Raw genomic sequence first — 22,072 nt, 5'->3', positions numbered from 1 at the left:
CCGTGGGTCTACCTGCCAGTCAGGTCGGTTTGGGCTGACTTTCGCACAATGTTTTTGGACAGGTTTGGGCTAGCCATTGTTTATCCTGCCCGCAACCTACTACCCCACTCCCGTCTCTGCACTTTTTATATACTTGCCACGCTATGTCCCACCCCTTGCGCAGGTGTGGGTATATCAACAGGGGAGCACGACGGGTTAGGGTTAGGGTTGGGCCGAATTTTTGTCAACCTCCACATCACTTCCCAGTATCTCACCACCAACTAGGAGTAGCACTGAATTAGTACAAATGCCAGCTTTAAGCTGTAGTGTTTAAATGTAATTCATCTTTTGATAATTTTCCCCCAAATCACTATTGCTCAATAAACCATTTTTTCAATAGTAATTTATTGACCCTGGCAAGCAAAATCTATTTCTCTGTGAGGCTATAATTGTATTCTAACTTTTTATTACATATTTCTTACTTTCCATTTAGGTCCTCATTTTTTACTCTGTCATTCAAGCCACTGGCTAGTTTCTGCCTTTCAAACTACTGCCTGGTTTCTGCCAATCAAATCACGGCCTAGATTCTAGGGTAAATTGGACCAAGTTGCTGCTAAAAAGTGGCAGTGAACTGCCACTTTAAGATTTGTTTTTATTGAAACTTGGGGCCCTGTTATAAACCACAAAAAACAGCTACTCCAGCGAGCAAGGGGCTGGACAGTCAGCTTGAGTGTAGTTATGGTATAAATTGTAATTTTGAAATTCTCTATACATCACTTGTATTGCACCCAAACATGTTGTGCCGTGTCAAATGCTTTTACTCCCAGATCTCTGATTTCAAAGGGGCTGTTCACCTTTATATTGTCTTCTATCATAATTTAGAGCAGTGATCCCCATACTGGCTCACTAGCAACATGTTACTCACCAATCCTTTGGATGTTGCCCCCAGTGGCCTCAAAGCAGGTGCTTATTTTTGAATTCCTGATTAAAGGCCAAGTTTTAATTGCATAAAAATCACAACCTCGTGTCTTGTGGCTGCCAGTCCATATGGGCTCTAGCAAATAGCCAATCACAGACCTTACTTCCCTTCCCTGGAGGTTTTTTCATGCTTGTGTTGCTCTACGACTATTTCATTGGAACATGGCTCACGGGTTAAAAAAGTTGTAGACCCCGGAATTAGAGAGCGATATACCGAGACAACTTGCTGCTGGTTTATATTTTGTATTGTTTGTGTTTTTTGAGTTATTTAGCTTTTTATTCAGCATTGCAATTTCAGCAGTCTGGTTGTTGGGGTCCACATTCCCCTAGCAACCATGCATTGATTTGAACTAGAGACTGCATTGATTTGAACTAGAGACTGGAGTATGAATAGGAGCGGGTCTGGATATAGAGATGAGAAATAGAATGTAGAACTAACAATAAATGTACAGCCTTACAGACCATGGGGTATATTTATCAAAGAGTGAAGTTAGAGATCACCACATTCCTCTAGAGTGAAATTCCGCCACTCTCCATTTATTTCTATGGCATTTTTAAAGAGTATTTATCAATGGGTGAAAGTGAAAGTTCATCCTTTGATAAATATGCCTTTCAAAATCCCTTAGAAACAGAGTTGCCAGGTTGGTGGTTTTCCAGCCAAATTGAATACCTCCTAACATTTTGGAAATAAAATGAGGGACAAAAAATTTGGCACACATAGTGTGCGACATTTTGTGTCCACGCCCATTTTTGTAGCCACACTCCCTAATTACCATGTTCATTTTACAAAATTTGGCAGGTTATGAAAGTTTGAACACATTTCTGTGGTTTTCTTCAGTTATTACAGTTTTGCTAATGAAGGTGAATTGCCCTTTAAGCTGTGAGTCTAACTTCTCCCAAGGGACATGTTATCTTATATTGTTACGATTACTTATTTGCTTATCTCGAAATTGTTACAAAAGTATCTTATCTGAACTTTGTGGCTGTTCTGGGCTCTCTGACAAAAGCCAATTATGTTAGAAACTTTGTTTCTTTTTCTGGCTGTTTAATGCAGAGAAAAACGAGACTTTGCAGTACAAACGAGGAGGGACTGTGGGTTGAGCTGTCAAAAGAGGGACTGTCCCTCTAAAAACAGGACAGTTGTAAGGTATGAAAATTGGGCTACTAATTTAAAGCTCAGGTGGATTTGAAAGTACAAACCAGCCAAGATACAGATTTGGGCTACTTTCTGGGCCTTTGGCTGGTTTGTACTTTGGAAACCGGCCAAAGTGTTTTTCGTGTCCTAATGTGCCTCCCAGTGCATGTTGGGTAATGTAGTTTTTGGTTAACAATTTGCCAAGTTTGATGTAAGACTACAATACCCAGCATGCAATGGGACTGACTTGTGTAGAAGTCAGGAGTTACCAGATTTTGTATTCTGTAACCCAGTCTCTCGTCACTCTTAAACATTCTCACATTTTGCGGTGACTTTCCTCAATTTCAGACAAAAATCTGCTGGATACCAAAATGTCTAGAGGTTGACCTGTTTTACCAATATTTATTGAAATTGTATTGGAATATTATTGATATTGTATTAGGGCCATATGGGGTCCCTCAGGGCCGCCCATCAGGGGGTACATGTGTCCCTGGCCCGGGCCTGAAGGGAGGCCCAGCAGTGCCGCACTTTCGAAACAGCTGGGCCACCCTTGATATTGCTGAACCCGTGCGGCCATTTCCGAAGTCCCGAACAGCCGAAAATGCGGAAGTGCCGAAAAGCCGAAGTCCCAAAGCGGCGAAAAGACCTGAAGTCACTAAAAAAGCGAAATTGAAGTCCTGAAGCGGTGAAAAGACCCGAAGTCCCGAAAGGAGGCGAAGTTGAAGTCCTGAAGCCATGAGTTCTATTCTACTGAACACCAATTTGTGTTTTTTTATTTTTTTAATCCTCTGGCCACCAATGTATTATTTTAATACTCTATAGGCCCCTGCCACCAATGTTTTTTTAAAAATATTCTTGTTCCCCATTTTTTTTTTAAATTGTAGGGGGTCCCTGACCACCAATTTTGTTAAAAAACTTTTAAGGGGGGCCCTGTCACCTCAGTTTTAGGGGGCTTGACCATCAATAGCTTGATCTGGAACTTCTAATATCCTCATATTTTACAAGAGGGGGTACTTTATTTATTATAATACACAAGTTTCAGCGAGTCATGTGACAGAAATGACATCAGAACTCACCGTTTATAACTGTTGACATCAGAACTCACCGTTTATAAGGATATCATTTACAAGATATTCATGGCTTTTGTGTATTATATCCTTATAAACGGTGAGTTCTGATGTCATCGGTTATAAACAGTGAGTTCTGATGTCATTTCTGTCACATGACTCGCTGAAACTTGTGTATTATAATAAATAATGTACCCCCAGTTGCAAAACATGAGGCTATTAGAAGTTACCTCAGAGTTCCATGATCTGTATAAAAACACTCGGCCGAAATGGTCATGAAACACCTCGGCATACCTCCCAACATTTTGGAAGTAAAAAGAGGGACAACATTTTTTTTCCCACACGTAGCGCAGCAATTTTTTGACCACACCCCTTCCTGTGGCCACACCCCCTAATTAACATGTTTGTTTTACAAAATTTTGGCAGGTTATGAAAGTTTGAAAATATTTCTCCTTATCTAAACTGTTTTTTTGTGTCTCAAAATTGTTACAAAGTATCTTATTTGCACCTGTTAGCTGTTCTGGGCTCTCTGCTAAAAGCCAATTAAGTGAGAAACTTTGTTTCTTTTTCTGGCTGTTCAGTGCAGAGAAAAGAGGGACTTTCCAGTACAAATGAGGGACTGCGGGTTGAGCTGTCAAAAGAGGGACTGTCCCTCCGAAAAAGGGACAGTTGGGAGGTATGCCTCGGTAACTTATAATATCCTTATAATTTACAAGAGGGGGTACTTTATTCACTATATAAATTAATTTATTTTTTCAGGGCACATCTTGTGTTATTTGTGGGCTACTTTTGAGGCGCCTCTTGACTAGTTTTGGGCTGGTTTTGACAATTACAACCAACAACCCTGCATAGAAATGAATGGAGAGGGGCGGAATTTCACTCTGGAGGACTGTGGTCCTTTGATAAATATACAGTCAGTGAGGTTCATTTAGGAGCTGGAAAGCGGTTATGAGAATGGTTAATAATTATCCGTGCAGCAAGTTGTATTCACGGTGGGGGTACAGACTAGTGCAGCGATATAATCCTCCCAACTATATCCGCGCGTCTGTGTATGTGATAGAGTGTAGCACTACAGAAAGAGTTTCCGCTTCCGGCGGCGCTCTTTACTTTCCACAGCTGTGCTTTGTGGTGGCTGCACCGGAGCTGGAGTGTATCCTTGTTCTACCGCCGCAGCCATGAGCCTCGGGCAGAGCGCGGTCATTCAGGTGACGAACCTTTCTGCGATTGTTACCAGCGAGCAAATGCGGACTCTCTTCTCCTTCCTGGGGGATATTGAAGAAGTGAGGCTCTACCCGCCCGAGTGAGTGCAGGGGCTTTATACAGGGGGAGGTGCTGCTGCTGCTGCTGCTGGGTTGTTGCTTCTCACAAGCTCCACGTCTCTGTATTTCTCATCAGTAGTTGCTGTCCAATTTGGGCGAGAGCTTTAGAGCTGCAGGGCACTTTAAATCTCCAGTATAAGGGCTGTGTTTTTATTTGACTGCTGATAGGAGGGAGTCAGGCCCAGACTGACAATCTGTGGTTTCTGAGGGGCTGCTATAAGGTCCCATAGAAAGTCACTATTTAATGTGCTGTTTGGGCCTCTGTGTACCTAAAATGCCAGGACTTATTTTAATTCTCAGTCTGGACCTGCTGTGAGTTGTAGTTCCTGTACAGCGTGCAGAGAGTTTGCCCATTCAATAGATACACTGCTACAGGCGGATGATTATATTGGAATGTATTATCCTGTATAATGACAGTGAGAGTCGATACGTCATTCTAATCAGTGCAGCTTGCAATCTAATGTCCCTCTCACACTGGGTCGGTTTTTATCAGGTGCCAGTTAAAGCAATACTATAAAAATCACAGGAATGTGTCAAGTAAATGCTGCACACGTAATCGTTCTGCTCAAACCTGTGTTCACCCGACCCTCCGACACTGCTAACCGCGTTGCATCAGTGATGCTGGGCTGTGGGCGGAGCGATCCTTCCATATTCTGATTACCAATCAAAAAACAGGAATTCAGTCTATGGAAGGATTGCTCCGCCCCCAGCCCAGGGTCACTGAACCAACATGGAAGATCTGTTCGTAGTGTCAACGGGTCGGCTACATACAAGTTTGCGGCGGCTTTGACTATTCCAGGTGCAGCATTTACTTGATACTGATACGTTCCTATGATTTTTATAGGAAGGTGTTAGTATCGCTTTAAGCTGTGTGTGTGTTTTTGGACTGTGGGTGGAAACTGACCCTTGTGGTAGAGTCCTGCAGAGGAAAATTAAGAAATAAATAAATGGAAATACAGAGAAAACGAGAGTGAAATAAGACTTTGTGCTCTCTAAGTCCAGACACATTAACCACCTTAGTCTGTCGTCTTGTTAAGAACAGGCTTACTATGCCAGGTTGTAACAATGTGGTGACCTATGGAGTAGGGAGGATGGGGGACTCTGCCCATTGCCCAGTTAGTAATAATGATATAATAATGTCTGTTTAATATCCAGGTGTCCCATATTCCAGTGTTTAGCTCCATCTGGTTATCCAACTGGTATTGTAGTTCTTTTCTGTGTATTTTCTTTAATTTTACAAATCAAAAGTGTTTGTGTATTTCATGTGGGGCCCCAGACAATTTTTCATTTTCCAATGTGGCCCAGAGAAGCCAAAATGTTGGACACCCCTGATTTAGTTCTTTTAATATATATATATATATATTTTTTTACAAACTTGTTGATGTCACTTCCGGTTTGCAGCAACACCACTTTCTGTTTGATGGTGGTCAGCGGGTTGCGGATAAGGCATTTGCAGATCAAAGTGGATAAATATGCAAGTGGCGGTTCGGGTTGTGGGTCGGGTCCGGGTCTTAGAAATTGGATCTGCGCAGGACTCTACCTAGTGGCAACCAAAATCGGTTCCCCACTCTTAGTCTGTATGATTCCAGCCAGACCCCCAGGCTGTTACTAATGGAGAGAGAAACTGGCCATTAAAGATTTAAATCTAGTCTAACATCTGTTTGCTGAACATCAGGAGTGCTGGGGCTTCTCCGTGGAGCCATCTGGATGCGAATGACCAGAGTGATCACAGACTGAATCTTTGTATCCCGCACATCTGATTGTTTTCCCCCACACGTTAAGGGCTAGTCCACACGGGGAGATAGCCACGCGTTTGCGGTCGCGGCGACAAAGCGCCGCGCCAGTCGCCGCGACCGGCGCAGGCGACAGTTTTGTATGGGCGCCTATGTAAAAACGCCTGTGCTAACCACACGAGGCGATGCGCTTTTCAACAGTGCAGCTTTTTCAGGCGACTGTTGAAAAGCGCATCGCCTCGTGTGGTTAGCACAGGCGTTTTTACATAGGCGCCCATACAAAACTGTCGCCTGCGCCGGTCGCGGCGACTGGCGCGGCGCTTTGTCGCCGCGACCGCAAACGCGTGGCTATCTCCCCGTGTGGAATAGCCCTAAAAGTTACACCAAACTTAAAATTTTTAGCATTCGGCTGAATTCTTCAGATAACTGTCCAAATAGCAAGCAGCATCCATCTCCCCAAGCTGCATAGACACATCACAATGGCATCACGTGATTGAAATGTAACATTTGTTATAAAGATAAAGACATTATGGTGCTAGTGTCGCCAGTATCTGTTCTCTGTGAGGCTCATCATGACCATGTTCTGTGTAGGCAGGAGAAATAGTTCATGGGTCTCAGGGTTGCTCCCTTGTGTAGTGGCTTTGCAGTCTATGTTATCTCTCCCCCATATTAAAATAATCTTGTCCTTTTTATAACTGGGCCTGTAAATACCAGCCAGGTGGCAGTTGTGTGTGTGTTTTATGGGTGTGTCGTGCCAAGTGTCAGCTGGAATTGTATACATGCATTGCCCACTGGATCAGTGGAAGCACCTGCATTTAAAGGAACAGTAACACCTGAAAAATAATTATTTTGAAGGAATGACAATATAATATGCTGTTGCCCTGTACTGATATAATGATTGTGTTTGCTTTAGAAACTTAAAGGGATCCTGTCATCGGAAAACATGTTTTTTTCAAAATGAACCAGTTAATAGTGCTACTCCAGCAGAATTCTGCACTGAAATCCATTTCTCAAAAGAGCAAACAGATTTTTTTATATTCAATTTTGAAATCATGACTTGGGGCAGCTGGGAAATTGACAATATGTTTAGCCCCATGTCAGATTTCAAAATTGAATATAAAAAAAATCTGTTTTCTCTTTTGAGAAATGGATTTCAGTGCAGAATTCTGCTGGAGCAGCACTATTAACTGGTTCATTTTGAAAAAAATGTTTTTTCCCATGACAGTATCCCTTTAAGTTTAGTTTATATAAACAAGCTGTTGTGTAGCCATGGGGGCAGCCATTCAAAGGTGAACAAGGAGAAAAGGCACAGGATACACAGCAGATAACAGATAAGCACTGTATTATACAATGGGATTCTTCAGAACGTATCTGTTATCTATTGTGTGTCCTGTTCTTCAATGTTTGCCCCCATGACTACACATCAGCCTGTTTATATAAACTTTAGTCATGTTTCTGAAACAAACACACCTGTTTTACCAGTGCAGGACAACACTACATTATATTGTCATTCATTTAAGATAATTTTATTTATAGTTGTTGCTGTTCCTTTAACCACCTGGTATTTTGACCTTCTCCTAGTTGTGTTGCATTCAGTATCCAAATTAATGTTTTGTGGAAACCTCAGCATCAAATAAAACATTAGAAGGGGCCCTGCAGGGCCAATACACGTGGGAACCTGATGTTTTTGGGACAGAAAATACCTGTAGATGAGCCATGGTGCTTGACAGGTTGCATTGGCTCATACAGTGTCTGGAAACAACCGGACAGGCTTTCTTCTTTATGTATTTTTGTGATCTGGTGTTTGTGATTTGGACCTCAAATCTGTGACCTGACCAACATCATCTGATAAGTGAAACCTTTTGTTTTATTCTGGTAATCACACTTCACCACCGTTCCAGCTCCTGCTGTGGGCATTTGTCTTTTCTCAGTCCTTGTTACACAAAGCAGCAGGGTATATAGTTTAGCTATTCTGCTTTGAGGAAGAAAACCACTGAAAGCAAAAATAATAACAAATCCCTGATTTAAAAAAAAAAAAGGAGAATGAGTGCTAGAAAATCTGTCTACTGTAAGTCACAACTTCTGCTAAACACCAATGGATTGTAATACTGTACCCGACAAGGGGAGTGACCAGTGTCGGACTGGGATGCCAGGGGCCCACCAGAAAACCTTAGGTTGAGGGCCCACTTTACAAACTATTATACCTCCTCTCCTAACTCACCCTCTTTATTCTCCTAGTCTCTTTTCTCTGCATACTATTCTATATTCTTTGAATTTTAAGCCTCTTTATTCCCATAAAGAAATAGAGAATGACTATGAAATAGGCCAAAAGTTTAGAAGCAGGAGGGCCCACTGACACCTTGGCCCACCGGGAGTTTTCCTGGTATCCCGGTGGGCCAGTCCGACACTGGGAGTGACTTGCGCATTTCGTTATGCTTTTTTTTTTTTTATGTATGAGTATGATATCATGGTTTCCTCCCAGTCAGATGAAATAGGTATGTATGTGTTTAAAAAATCTGTTTATTTTTGAAAGTTCACATAGTGTTTATGCACATTTTTTTAGATAAGCCCAACTAATTGAACTTGTGTCAATACAGTGGAAACAAAAAGTAAAAGTATTTAAAAGGGTTAAAAACCCCCCACCCAAAAACCTGCCTACATTTTGCCCACCTGCATTTAAAGGGCACCTGCGGACCTCCCACACAGTCAGGACTTGAAGGATATCCTGAGTCCCAGCCGCTTTACGGGTATTCCGCAGGTATCTGACGCGTTGTAAGATGTGGCTTAGCAAATCAGGCCCAATTCCACATGTTTAGTCAACTTAAAGGGGAACTATCGCGAAAATGAAATATGATTTTCTGAAATAATCAAGATTATCTTCCCTATTCCTCTCTCAGCATCGGTTTCTCAATATCTCAATTAATCCTGAAAAATTAAGTAAAGAGGTTTGGCAATCACAGAGCTAAACTCGCTAATTACCCTGGGATGAATACCATCTGGCCCAGGACCTTTGTTAATCTTAACATGTTCTAGTCTCTTGAATTTCTTCATGTGTGAACCATGCATCATTAGTTGTATTACTAGAATTGGGACTGTTAAGAAGGAAACCTTCACTTACTGGTTCCTCATTTGTGTAGACAGATGAAAAATATGAGTTCAGAATCTGCGCTTTTATTTTGTTTTCATCAACCAGCTGACCCCCCTCTGATAGTAAGGGTCCCACCCCTTCCTGCTACATTTTTTTAATATTAACATATTTAAAAAATAATTTTGTATTTTTTTTACTTCTTGCTGCAATATCCTTTTCTATATCAATTTTAGCTTGCCTTATAGCTTATTTGCATGATTTATTGGCCTCCTTGTACCTTATAAATGTTTCGGCTGTACCAGCTAACTTGAAAGCCTTAAAAGCACTTCTTTTCTTACCCACCTCAACACCAACACTTTTATTGAACCAAAAAGGTTTTGCTTTGCAACATCATTCCTTGCTTACAAGTGGAATATACAGACAAGTATATTTATTAAGCAGCATTTTAAAGACTTCCCATTTTGTTCTGTGTTTAACCCTGTGAAAAGCATTTCCCACTTAATATGTTGCAGAGATGCCCTTATACTGTCAAAGTTTGCACGTCTGACATTTAGTGTTTTAGTTACTCCCTTATAGAATTGCTTCTGCAACAGAATCTCAAAGGAGACCATGTTATGATCACTATTCCCTAAATGCTCACCCACACAAATGTTAGAGATGAGTTCAGTATTATTCGTGATTACAAGGTTCAAAAGAGAGTTATTCCTAGTAGGTTCTTGAACGAGCTGGAATAAAAATTGTCATTCAGCATATTTACAAACCTACTAGCTTTTTCTGTCTTAGCAAGATTCACTGCACATGCTCTGTGCTGCTGTCACTTACTGAGCTTAGGGACCCACTCACAATATACAGTACACATAGAATAGAAATGTCACAATATAAGGCTGATTAGTAATTAATACAGATAATTACTAAATGGCAGCACAGAAACCAGTGCAATTAGCATCAGAATTAATAATCAGTCCTGTATGAAAGTCAAATGTAATTTTTTGCTGGATAATTTGTGGCAACCCTTAGGGTAGTGGCAGGATGGCATACGAATTGTTTCGGATTCCCGAAGTTGCTCGGAGCTTCCTCGTGAGGCAGCTGCGGAAAAGTATGCCATTCTTCTGGCGATTCGTATTCTTGCCGGCAGGAAGGCATTTGGGAGTTTTATCGCTGGGTGACTAATCTCCCCGTCTGCCACCACCCTTAAAGGGGTTGTTCACTTTAAAACACTTTTTTTTCCACTTCAGTTGGTTTCAGATAATTCACCAGACATAAAGACTTGTTCCAATTTCTATCTTCTATTTGTGACCGTTTTTTGAGAAATCTCGACCCACCCCCTCCCAACCCACACCGGGCACGCCGTTCCCCCCTCTATTTATAGACCTGCCCCCGCAGTAAATTTAGGCACCGGAAGCCAGCAGTGTGGGGTTGCAGGAGGAGAGCTCAACCCGGTCCTGCAGTGACCTGAAGATTTTGTGCAGGTTCTGGCCCAAACCCCACCCAACCCGTGGGTCTTTGGCCGGCCCACACATCACTATTGTTACCTTCAAACTCTTTTTTTTCGTTCAGTTGGTTTCAGATTGTTCATTGAAAAGATTCCTTGTTTCTGATGAACAAAACAACTGAACTGAAAAAAAGTGTTTGGAAGGTGAACAATCCCGTTAAACTTTGTTTTGGAGAAGTGGTAAAAAACAAAAGATGGAAAGCACTTGAAAAAAGTTAATGTTTACGGTGAACAATCTGAAAACAACTGAACTGAAAACAGTGTATTAAAGGTGAACAATCCCCTTTTAAGCTTCACTTCTCAGCAGCTATCCAAAACACACTGAGCATGTGCAGTGTCACTGACACTCCTGACAGAATCCAAGATGGAGAACATCTATGCATAACTTTAAAGGCCTGGATCATTACTGTTATTAAGATGCTGGTCCTTTAGGCACAGTATATAAAATATTTTTCTAGCTATAATTGTCTTTAGGTTTTAGTTATCCTTTAATGATCCACTTATTCGGTGAATTGCCAAAGAGGAGATCTTTGTGTGATTTATCTACTCATGCTCTGAACCAAATTGGGGATCATACTGTGAGCCTAACGAACCCGTCATTCAAGGACCACATACTTGTGCCAATGTGATCCCCAGCCAACCTAATGACATTTCCAAACCTGTCTGATATCTGACTAAAACTTAGTGAGATTTATGTCAGGAGCTCCCATATACAGAGGGATAAGCTGCCAAGTTGGCTACTTTATCAGCTAGTGTATATGGCCACGGTAGCTCTTTTTGTTTGAGGCAGAAACCATTATTGAGCTTGCTGTATCAGGGACAATCTTTTAGGTTGAGGAAACAAACAAAAAAAAATTGTATTAAACATTAAATATAGTATAAAAAAAACTTTTATCCATGGGGAAACACTTTTATTGTCCCTTTTTGAAGTGTCCGGTTTTTGAATTTTCCTTTGACTTGCCTTTTTGTGCTAACTGTGACTTTTAGCATCCCGGGACTAATTGTATCTCTCTTTTATTTTTCAGCAACGCTCCCCTTGCTTTTTCCTCCAAAGTTTGCTATGTTAAGTATCGTGACCCTTCAAGTGTCGGCGTGGCCCAGCATCTAACTAACACGGTTTTTATTGACAGAGCCCTGATAGTTGTGCCTTGTGCAGAAGGTTGGTATCTGTGATGCTTTTATGTGATGTCATTGTTCTGTCTGTGTTTTACAGCAGGTGATGTCATGAATCTCACATGCACATGGAATAAGATCAGATCCAAATGAAAGTAATTAGTATGCAGCATGCACCCACCTTGATATCAGAAACCCCCCTTACTGTAAATTCTCAATATAGCTACATGAATCCCATTCTTGGACTTTATTCACCTCTGTAGGTAGTCCATTGACATATATGGATGTTGGTTGTATCAAAAGTCTTTGTTCGACTGCTTTTTCATAGTTTGTTGTAGAGATACAAAAGTGATGCATCACACTTTTACAAAAACCTGCCTGTATACCTCTGTTAACAGCTTGCTATAAAGGAGAACTAGAGCTTAACTAAAGAAGTAGCTAGAAATGTTGTACATGATGTTTTGGGCTTCTGTACCAGCCCAAGGGAACCACAGCCCAAAGATCTCCAAAGATGCCCCAGTAGCTCCCCATCTTCTTTTTTTGCTGATTCACTGCACATGCTCTGTGCTGCTGTCACTTACTGAGCTTAGGGACCCACCCACTCACAATATACAGTACACATAGAATAGAAATGTCACAATATAAGGCTGATTAGTAATTAATACAGATAATTACTACATGGCAGCACAGAAACCAGTGCAATTAGCATCAGAATTTAATAATCAGCCCTGTAGCATCAGCTTATATTACAGACCAACCTCATTTTTTGCTGGATAATTAGTGACGAGCCCTAAGCTTAGCTTCTCAACAGCTGCTCAGAGCCCACTGAGCATGTGAGTGTCACAGACACTTTCCAAGATGGTGACCCCCTGTGACAAGTTTGAAGTCCGGGATCATTGCTGCTATTGACAAGCTGAAACTTTAGGCTGGTGCAATAATTCAGTATATAAAATATGGCATTTTTATCCATATTCATTTTGGGGGTTTGCTTCTCCTTTAAAGGGCTAAGAACATCAGCCATAAAAGGGCTTTATATCCGATCAGATGGGATCTTTCTGTCACTGCTCCGTTGTTGAACAAATGGTCAGACACAAATGATCCGGGACACATGTCTTTGTGCCAAATGCACAGTGAATTCGTTGGCCCATATTGAGAAGTGAGCAGAGGTCAACTTCTAAAGGGGAAGTTCACCTTTAAATTAACTCTTAGTATGTTATATATGATTTCTAGGCATCTTTTAATTTGGTCTCCTTGTTTATTTTGCTTATTTCCAACCTGTAGGTGATCTGGTGTCTTTGACCCCCACAAGAAAAACAGAAATTGTTTTCTTTTATTTTTAATTGCTTTATTTTTTGTTTGTCTCTCTCCTATTGGTCTTCCATTCTGACATCCAAACAGCTGTCTGTTTCTAGAGAAATTATAGGGATGCACCAGATCCAGGATTCGGTATGGATTCCTCCAGGATTTAGCCTTTTTCAGCAGGATTGGGAATCGGCCAAATCTTCACTCTACCGAATCCTTAAAATCAATGTTTCTTTTCCCTTCCCAACCCTGATGCAAATTCAGGCTTGGTTCGGTATTCAGCCAAAGCTTTCACGAAGGATTCCGGGGTTCAGCTGAATCCCACAATAGTGCATTTGTTGCATCCCTGCGAATAAGCCATAGCAACCGGATACTAATTCCACCTTTAAAACATACAGAATAAATAATGTAAACAACCCAAATTAAAATGAAGAGTAATTACAAAGTGTTTTAGAGTGCCATTGTCTACATCATGCTAAAAGGTTCTTTAAAGTTGAACTATCTCAGTAATAAAAAAAAAATGTCCTTTAAAATATTGTGGGACAAAACACTTTGTGAAACATAAGCCCTTTAATCACTTTTAGCTGAAATGTCTTAAAGAGCAAATTTACTTTGTACTTAGCACGCAGAAAGCATTTTATATAGTTAAAGGGGTAGTTCACCTTTGAGTTAACCTTTAGTATGATTTAGAGAGGGATATTCTGAGACAATTTGCAATTGTTTTTAATATTTTATTATTTGTGGTTTTTGAGTTATTTAGCTTTTTTTATTCAGCAGCTCTCCAGTTTGCAATTTCAGCAATCTGGTTGTTAGGGTCCAAAAAATAGCAATACATTTGTAGCCTTACAGAGCATTTGCTTTTAGATGGGGTCAGTGACCCCCATTTGAAAGCTGGAAAGAATCAGAAGAAGAAGGCAAATACTTTATAAACTATAAAAAGATGATGACCAATTAAAAAGTTGCTTAGAATTCTATAACTTACTAAAAGTTAAGTTAAATGTGAATCATCCCTTTACCTGCTGAGGTGGAGGTGTATAAACATATCTGCTGCCGTTCATTTATCCGATAAATAATATTGTGCTATAAAAAAGGTGCCAATAATTGAGCATTTGACTGCTGTTGTAAAACACTTCCCATAGTAATCCATGGGGAAAACTGTGACCGCCAGTAACACAAACTACTTTGCAGAAGTTCCTCTGACACCAACACATGAGTTTTAGATACTACTACTCCCATACAAAAACTAGAGGCACAGGTTGGGCCCGGGAGAAGGAACCTGGAGTGAGTCCTTATAAGGGGTCTCCTAACCACCCATTGATGATATTAGACCTAAATTAGTCTTGTTTGCAGCCCTAAAGTACAGGCTGACATCCAACGTGAGAATAGGTGTATTGATACGATTGCCTGGGATACTGCCATGGGAAAAAATGTTTTTTTTCCAAAATGCATCAGTTAATAGTGCTGCTCCAGTAGAATTCTGCACTGAAATCCATTTCTCAAAAGAGCAAACAGAATTTTTTAAATTTGAAATCTAGACATATTGTCAGTTTCCCAGCTGCCCCCAGTCATGTGACGTGCTCTGATAAAGTTCAGTCACGCTTTACTGCTGTACTGCAAGTTAGAGTGATATCACGCCTCCCCTTCCCCCCCAGTAGCCTAACAACAGAACAATGGGAAGGTAACCAGATAACAGCTCCCTGTTAGATATAAGAACAGCACTCAATAGTAAAATCCAGGTCCCGCTGCGACACCTTCAGTTACATTGAGTAGGAGAAACAACAGCCTGCCAGAAAGTAGTTCCATCCTGAAGTGCTGGCTCTTTCTGAAAGCACATGACCAAATCCTTTATTTGTACCAACCAGAGGCCAGACGTTTCCTTTTTGCAAAGGTTAAAATTATTCAGGTATACCCCAAAGATTGAGTGTTCATAAATACATTTTGATGTTTCTCTGTGTGTGTGAATTTCACTCTCACTCTCTTTCTCTCACTCTCTCTCTTTCCTTTCTCCCTTCCAGCCTTTACCAGCTCTGTCCGATACTACTTGTACTATTACTGATAATGCCACTTTTTGGCTGTACACTTTGGGTTTGTGTTGTGACTAAGGTCACTGTTAGACACAAGAATTGCTGAGCATGCTAGCAACTAATAGGGAGCATGTACCACATGATAACCTCAGTTTGTTAAAAGGGTTGTTCACCTTTAAATTAACTTTTAGTATGAGCAAGAGAGTGACAATTTGCAATTGGTTTTCATTATTATTTGTGTTTTTTTAGTTATTTAGCTTTTTAGTCAGCAGTTCTCCAGTTGGCAATTTCAGGAATATGATTGCTAGGGTCCAAATTACCCTAGCAGCCATGCATTGATATGAATATGAATGGTTGCCAGTCCACATTGGCTCTACCAAATAGCCAATCACAGTCCTTTTTTGGCTTCCCCTGGAGCTTTTCCATGCTTGTGTTGATCCCTGACTATTTTTAATTTTTAATGTGACTCACGGGTTCAAAAGGTTAGGGACAGAAAAAAGTTTTCAAAGAGTTTTCTCCAAAAGTAAAGACCAAAAATATGATTAAAAAAATTAAATAGTTTATTAGGACATACAGGTGACCGCCTAACGCGTTTTGTGCCTACTGGGGCACTTACTCCTAGACCCCTTATGTAGTGAGTGATATCCCGAGACAATTTGCAGCTGGTTTATATTTTGTATTATTTATGGTTTTTTAATTATTTAGCTTTTTATTCAGCAGCTCTCCAGGTGGCAATTTCAGCAATCTGTATACTAGGGTCCAATTACCCTAGCAACTATACATTGATATGAATAAGGGCTGGAATATGAATAGGAGAGGCCCCTGAATAGAAGGGTGAGTAAAAAAATATAGCAATTATACTATAAATTTGTAGCCTTACAGAGCATGTGTTTTTATTTAGATGGGGGTCAGTGACCCCCATTTGAAAGCTGGAAATATAAGTATAAGGCGGATCATTCAAACACTATAAAAAAAATAAAAAAGAAGAAAACAAAGGCCAGTTGAGAAGTTGCTTAGAATTAGCCATTCTATAACATACGGAATGTTAACTTTAAGGTGAACCACCCTTTTAAATACAACTCATGAGTTTTGGACAAAACATCCCACCTTTCAGAGCAATCAAGGATTTTCAGTGTTTCAACACAATAAAAATAAAGCACAGGGATTCCCTTTGTTCATGCTTCTCTCATATTTGCATATATGTATATCTATGGCAGTGGGGCTACCACTTGTAAAATATTAGGGATGCACCAAATCCAGGATTCGGTTCGGGATTCGGGCAAGATTAGGCCTTTTTCAGCAGGATTCAGATTCGGCTGAATCCTTGTGCCTGGCCAAACCAAATCCGAATCCTAATTTGCATATGCAAATTGTGGGGAGGCGGGATGTGACGTGACTTTTTGTTACAAAACAAGGAAGCAAATCAATTTTTTTCCACTTTTTCCTTTCCAGACCCTAATTTGCACATGCAAATTAGGATTCGGTTCGGTATTCGGCCGAATCTTCCGAGATGGATTCGGCCGGATCCAAAATAGTGGATTCGGTGCATCCCTAGAAAATATCAAGTAAAACTATTAATGATGGCAATAAATGTATACCCATGTTAAGAATGGGGAAAATAAGGTCTGTCGGCACTCCTAAGCTGGCCATACAGGGGCCGATAAAAGCTGCCGTCAGACTGAGACGGCAGCTTATTGGCCCATGCGTAGGGCCCTCCGATGGACTTCCCTGATTGATATCTGACGGAATCAGGCAGATGTAGATCGGGCAGGGTCGATCGGATGGCAGGCTATCTTCTTTGATTTGGTTTTGCCTGCATTATGATCCGAACGTTGAGCCCTAGGCCCCACGATCAGATCAGCCGATATCTTGAGCTAATTGTACTGATGCAGTCCTTGTTTGACTGGATTTTCAAAGCTACCCCATAGATATCAGTCGAGCAAGCCCTCCTGAGCTCCCCATACACGGGCCAATAAGATGCCGATTTGGATGGCTTTACTGGCCAAAGTACGGACACCATATTAACGTACTCCCACACTAACTAGGCAGGTGTCTTTAGATTTTAGGCTTATCTCAAACTTGGGGACCTATTTATTATGCTGTGTAAAATAAATGGCAAATATATCAAGGTGTGTTTTATTTTACGCCATGCCAACTCTGGATTTGCCGCTGTTCTTTTACACTTGGAGGCATATTTAACAAGGGTCGAATTATGAGTTCATGTGCGTTTTTTAAAACTCCCATAAATTCAAAATTCGAAAATCGATCAATCGAAATGTATTAATAAAATCAAATTTTTTTCAACTTGGACTAATTGAAACGACCCGAAAAATCAAATCGAGTTTGATTCAAATTAGAAAAACTTGATTCGATTTTAAAAAAATCGATTAGAATTTTTTTTTTTCTCTGAAAAAAACTTGAATGTCAGGAAGGCTGCAAACATCAGCAAATTGATCCCTGGGCTCGGCAGGTTTTAGATGGCGATTAGTCTTATTCGAGTTCTTAAAGGGCCAGAGTATGATAAATATCGAAATTCGAATTAAAACTTGAATCGAGTTTGGATAATTCGCAATTCGAATTTTGAGAGTTTTGACCAAAAAAAAAAAAAATCTGAAAATTTAAATTTTCACTTCGACCCTTAAAGGAAAACTATACCCCTCAAACAATGTAGGTTTCTATAAAAAGATATTGCATAAAACAGCTCATATGTAAAACCCTGTTTCATGTAAATAAACCATTTTCATAATAATATACTTTTTTAGTAGTATGTGCCATTGGGTAATCATAAATAGAAAACTGCCATTTTAATCCCACCCTGGGATCCTAGGATTTACGGTGCACACAAATAAACTATACATGTTGGTCACATGAACTAATTAACAGACAGAGTTCTGTCTTTTGCTTCCACACTTCTTCCTGTTACAGTTAGAGCTGCAGTATTTCTGGTCAGGTGATCTCTGAGGCAGCACACGGAACATCCAAGAAATGGTGGCTCAAGGCAAGAGATGTAAAAGGGCAATATTTACTTAAATATATATTCCAGTTTAATAAGATTCTTTAATATGCCACTTAATTTAATATAAACTATCTGTTGCTCAAGTACTCATTTTGGGGGGTATAGTTTACCTTTAATAAATCTGCCGTTTAAAATCGCATTAAAAATAAATTATGCCATTTTTACTGGCGATGGGTGACGAATTATTCCTCCATTTTCAACACCACATAATAAATCTGCCCTTTGTTGTTTTTTGTTGCTATAAAATTTTCTGGGAAACCCCATGGACAGGGAGTGCTTATTGGCTTAAAAAAGTGCCTGTCTCTCACGAATATAAGAGGAGATCAGCAGCAGAGACACATGAGCTACACACATGACTGCATTTTACAGAATGGACTTCCAGACCCAGGTCTAACTGTACGTGATGCTTTGTAAATGCATGTCCATTTTTGTGTATAATTTGATCTATTAGTTCTGATAACTGGGTTTGGAAAGTAAGCGGACCTCTTGATGGGTAAGTTTTTAAAGAACTTTGCCTTTTTTTTTGTTCCCTAGATTTAACAAAAGAGCTATTATTAAAAGAATAAACAAGTGGTCTCATTTTTTTACTTTCTGCCATACAATTAGGCGCATATATTTGTATAAATGGAGGGCAATCATGTAGCTATACTATTCCCTAATAACATCTTTGCCTGTAAGATTTCTTTATTCCAATGAAAACTACTAACAATTAGGTTTGTTTTGAGGGAATCTGGGAGTCGTGAAACAATCAAAGCTTTTAAGCCAATGGACGGTTATATTTTAAAGGGATCCTGTCATCGGAAAACATGTTTTTTTCAAAACGCATAAATTAATAGTGCTAATCCAGCAGAATTCTGCACTGAAATCCATTTCTCAAAAGAGCAAACAGATTTTTTTATATTCAATTTTGAAATCTGACATGGGGCTAGACATTTTGTCAGTTTCCCAGCTGCCCCAGGTCATGTGACTTGTTCCTGCACTTTAGGAGAGAAATGCTTTCTGGCAGGCTGCTGTTTTTCCTTCTCAATGTAACTGAATGTGTCTCAGGGGGACATGGGTTTTTACTATTGAGTGTTGTTCTTAGATCTACCAGGCAGCTGTTATCTTGTGTTAGGGAGCTGTTATCTGGTTATCTTCCCTTTGTTCTTTTGTTTGGCTGCTGGGGGGAGGTTGTGATATCACTCCAACTTGCAGTACAGCAGTAAAGAGTAATTGAAGTTTATCAGAGCACATGTCACATGACTTGGGGCAGCTGGGAAATTGACAATATGTCTAGCCCCATGTCAGATTTCAAAATTGAATATAAAAAAATCTGTTTGCTCTTTTGAGAAATGGATTTCATTGCAGAATTCTGCTGGAGCAGCACTATTAACTGATTCATTTTGAAAAAAATTTTTTTCCCATGACAGTATCCCTTTAAGCAGGGCTTTCTGTGTTTGTTTTTAATACTAAACAAAATACTTTTGGCGAGTCTGTAAAAACTGAGATCTTGGTTAAGCACACTCTATAATAATAGTCTCCATCTATCTATACCCGTTAGTTGAACAGCTCTGACATTCCATTCCATGGCCAATTGGAGAGTGGGCCAGGCTTTTTATATATTTAATAACCCCTGAAAAGTCATTAGAAGCTCTAAGAGTGTGAACTGTTGTATATTTTTACTCCCCCCCCCCCATTAAAATTTTAAATTACATAAATTACAGAAAAGATTCCAGAATGATCTTCCATGTTTTAAGTTTGTTCAAGCTCAGGTCCAGCACTGCTCAAAGCAAGGAATATCAGCATCAAATTAGTACAGGTATGGGATCCATTATCCAGAAACCCGTTATCCAGAAAGCTCCAAATTACAGAAAGTCCATCTCCTATAGACTCCACTTTATCCAAATTTTAAAAAATGATTTCCTTTTTTTCTATAATAAGCAAGAGGTCCTTGTAGTTGATCCAAACAAAGATATAATTAATAGGGGTGCACCAAATCCAGAATTCGTTTCAAGATTCAGCCTTTTTCAGCGGGAGTCGGATTTGGCTGAATCCTTCTGCCCGGCCGAACCGAATCCTAATTTTCATATGCAAATTACGGACGGGAGGTAAATTTCGTGACTTTTATCACAAAACAAAGAATTAAATTTAATTCCCACCCCTAATTTCCATATGCAAATTAGGTGCAGGAGGGAAATTTTGTGACTTGTCACAAAACAAGGAATTAAAAATGTAATTCCCACCCCTAATTTCCATGTGCAAATTAGGATTTGGTTTAGTATTCGGGGAACAGAAAAGCACCATATTGTTCAGTCTGTAAGGATTTTGTCTGTAAGGCAAATAATTGTTTAGTAAGTGTGGTGAATATAAAGGTGGTCTATTTTCACAATACTTGTAGGATAATACAATGGGCCTATGAACTATATTTGTATCATTTGGTCATTGTCTGATCTCAGTAGGCTAAGCCAGTACAACTGCTGGATGGAACTCATCTTAAACTTTTATACAGAATAATAACACAACTACTGTAGTAATGCCTGTCCTTAACAGCAATTCTGCTAAATAGTCACCACTCTTGTGCTTTATCAGTAGAGAATGGCTTTGACGGGTTTAGATTCTGCAGACCGTAGCCCAATGCAAAGTTCTACAGGGTCACCTCACAAGCTAATTGCTAGCCATAGGCAGAAGCCGGTTGCTAACCATCGGTTTAGATATTGTTAAAGGAAGTATAATCTTTAAAGGAAAATAATAAGATGTCCCTCAATTTGAAAATTCTCTAAAATGCAAACTGGCTTGGGTGTAGTTTTCTGTTAGACTATATAACAGAATATATATATATATATATATATATATATATATATATATCTCTCTATATAATTTTTTTTTTCTTCCATCTTTCTTTGTCCCGATCTCTCCACTTGCTCTACTATACTAATTAAAGTAAAGTGAATAATAACTGCTTATTGTGCATTTATCCCAGTGAAGCCCACACAACAAACATATTAACCACATTCCTAAAATGAGAGAATCCTTTTACTTTTCCCCCCTTTTACTCTCTAGTTAGAAACTATTGGTTTGTCTCACCTTCATCTTTCACATGATAAAAATACCTGTTAAATGTGTGATTGTAAAATGAAACTAGTGGGAGTGGTGTTCTCACTCAAGAAATAAATCCGCTAACCTGACCATCATTTATGCCCTTCGTTTTCTTTTTTTTTTATGTCCACATTTCACAGTAGACAGAATTTTAACAATTTGGTTTTGTATGTTTTTTTTTCTGTGTGATATATGTGCATTATTAGATGACTAGCCTGGCCAAGGCAGACCTGTTACACTTGCCTGAGTAAGGTACTGTTTGCCATGCCACTAAACCTGCCGTCAAGGGAAAAGGGAAAACTTCATGTGAGGATGAGCTCGGAGGCTGTGGCCGAAGATGGACGTCCTGTCTCTGTTGTTTTATTTTTTTATTTTTTTTTATTTTCTTGTTTTTTCTTTTCCTGTACTTTTTCTTTTGCTTCTTTGTGTTTTTTTTCCCCAATTTAAAAATAGTGTCCCTGCTCTCCCCCGTTTAGATTAACAAAAGGTAGGCTTTAGTTCATATAAGCTGTGCTAAGAATGTGAATAACAGATTCATTAATGTATGTCATTTTCTTTCAACCTGATGCTTCTTTTGACGCACTGTGGCTTTTTGACATTGCTAAGTGCCTTTGTCTTATTGGTGACAATTTAGGGTCAGGGCACACAGACAGATTCGGGGAGATTAATCTCCTCTTCTTCAGGGCGACTAATATCACCGAACTGCCTTCCCGCCGGCTAAAATGTAAATAGCCTGCGGGATGATACTCGG

The 22,072-nt window shown here is 39.8% G+C and overlaps 1 protein-coding gene across 2 annotated transcripts in view; it reads left to right on the top strand.

Annotated features, from left to right (window-relative positions):
- The first annotated feature begins 4,237 nt into the window (after positions 1–4,237).
- The window catches only part of LOC108707282 (splicing regulatory glutamine/lysine-rich protein 1), a 39,146-nt gene continuing 21,311 nt past the window's right edge, over positions 4,238–22,072 (top strand). Inside the window, exons 1-2 of one of the 2 annotated variants that reach the window (XM_041580536.1) lie at positions 4,238–4,459; positions 11,817–11,950. In XM_041580536.1, coding sequence (XP_041436470.1) covers positions 4,335–4,459; positions 11,817–11,950 — 259 coding nt within the window. In that variant the 5' untranslated portion in view covers positions 4,238–4,334. The remainder of the gene's footprint in view (positions 4,460–11,816; positions 11,951–22,072) is intronic. The other variant, XM_018244473.2, reaches the window with a different exon arrangement.

This window comes from Xenopus laevis, chromosome 1S, assembly GCF_017654675.1.
Source record: "Xenopus laevis strain J_2021 chromosome 1S, Xenopus_laevis_v10.1, whole genome shotgun sequence".
Classification (NCBI taxonomy): Eukaryota; Metazoa; Chordata; class Amphibia; order Anura; family Pipidae; genus Xenopus; species Xenopus laevis.
This window is presented reverse-complemented; position numbering and strand designations above follow the sequence as displayed.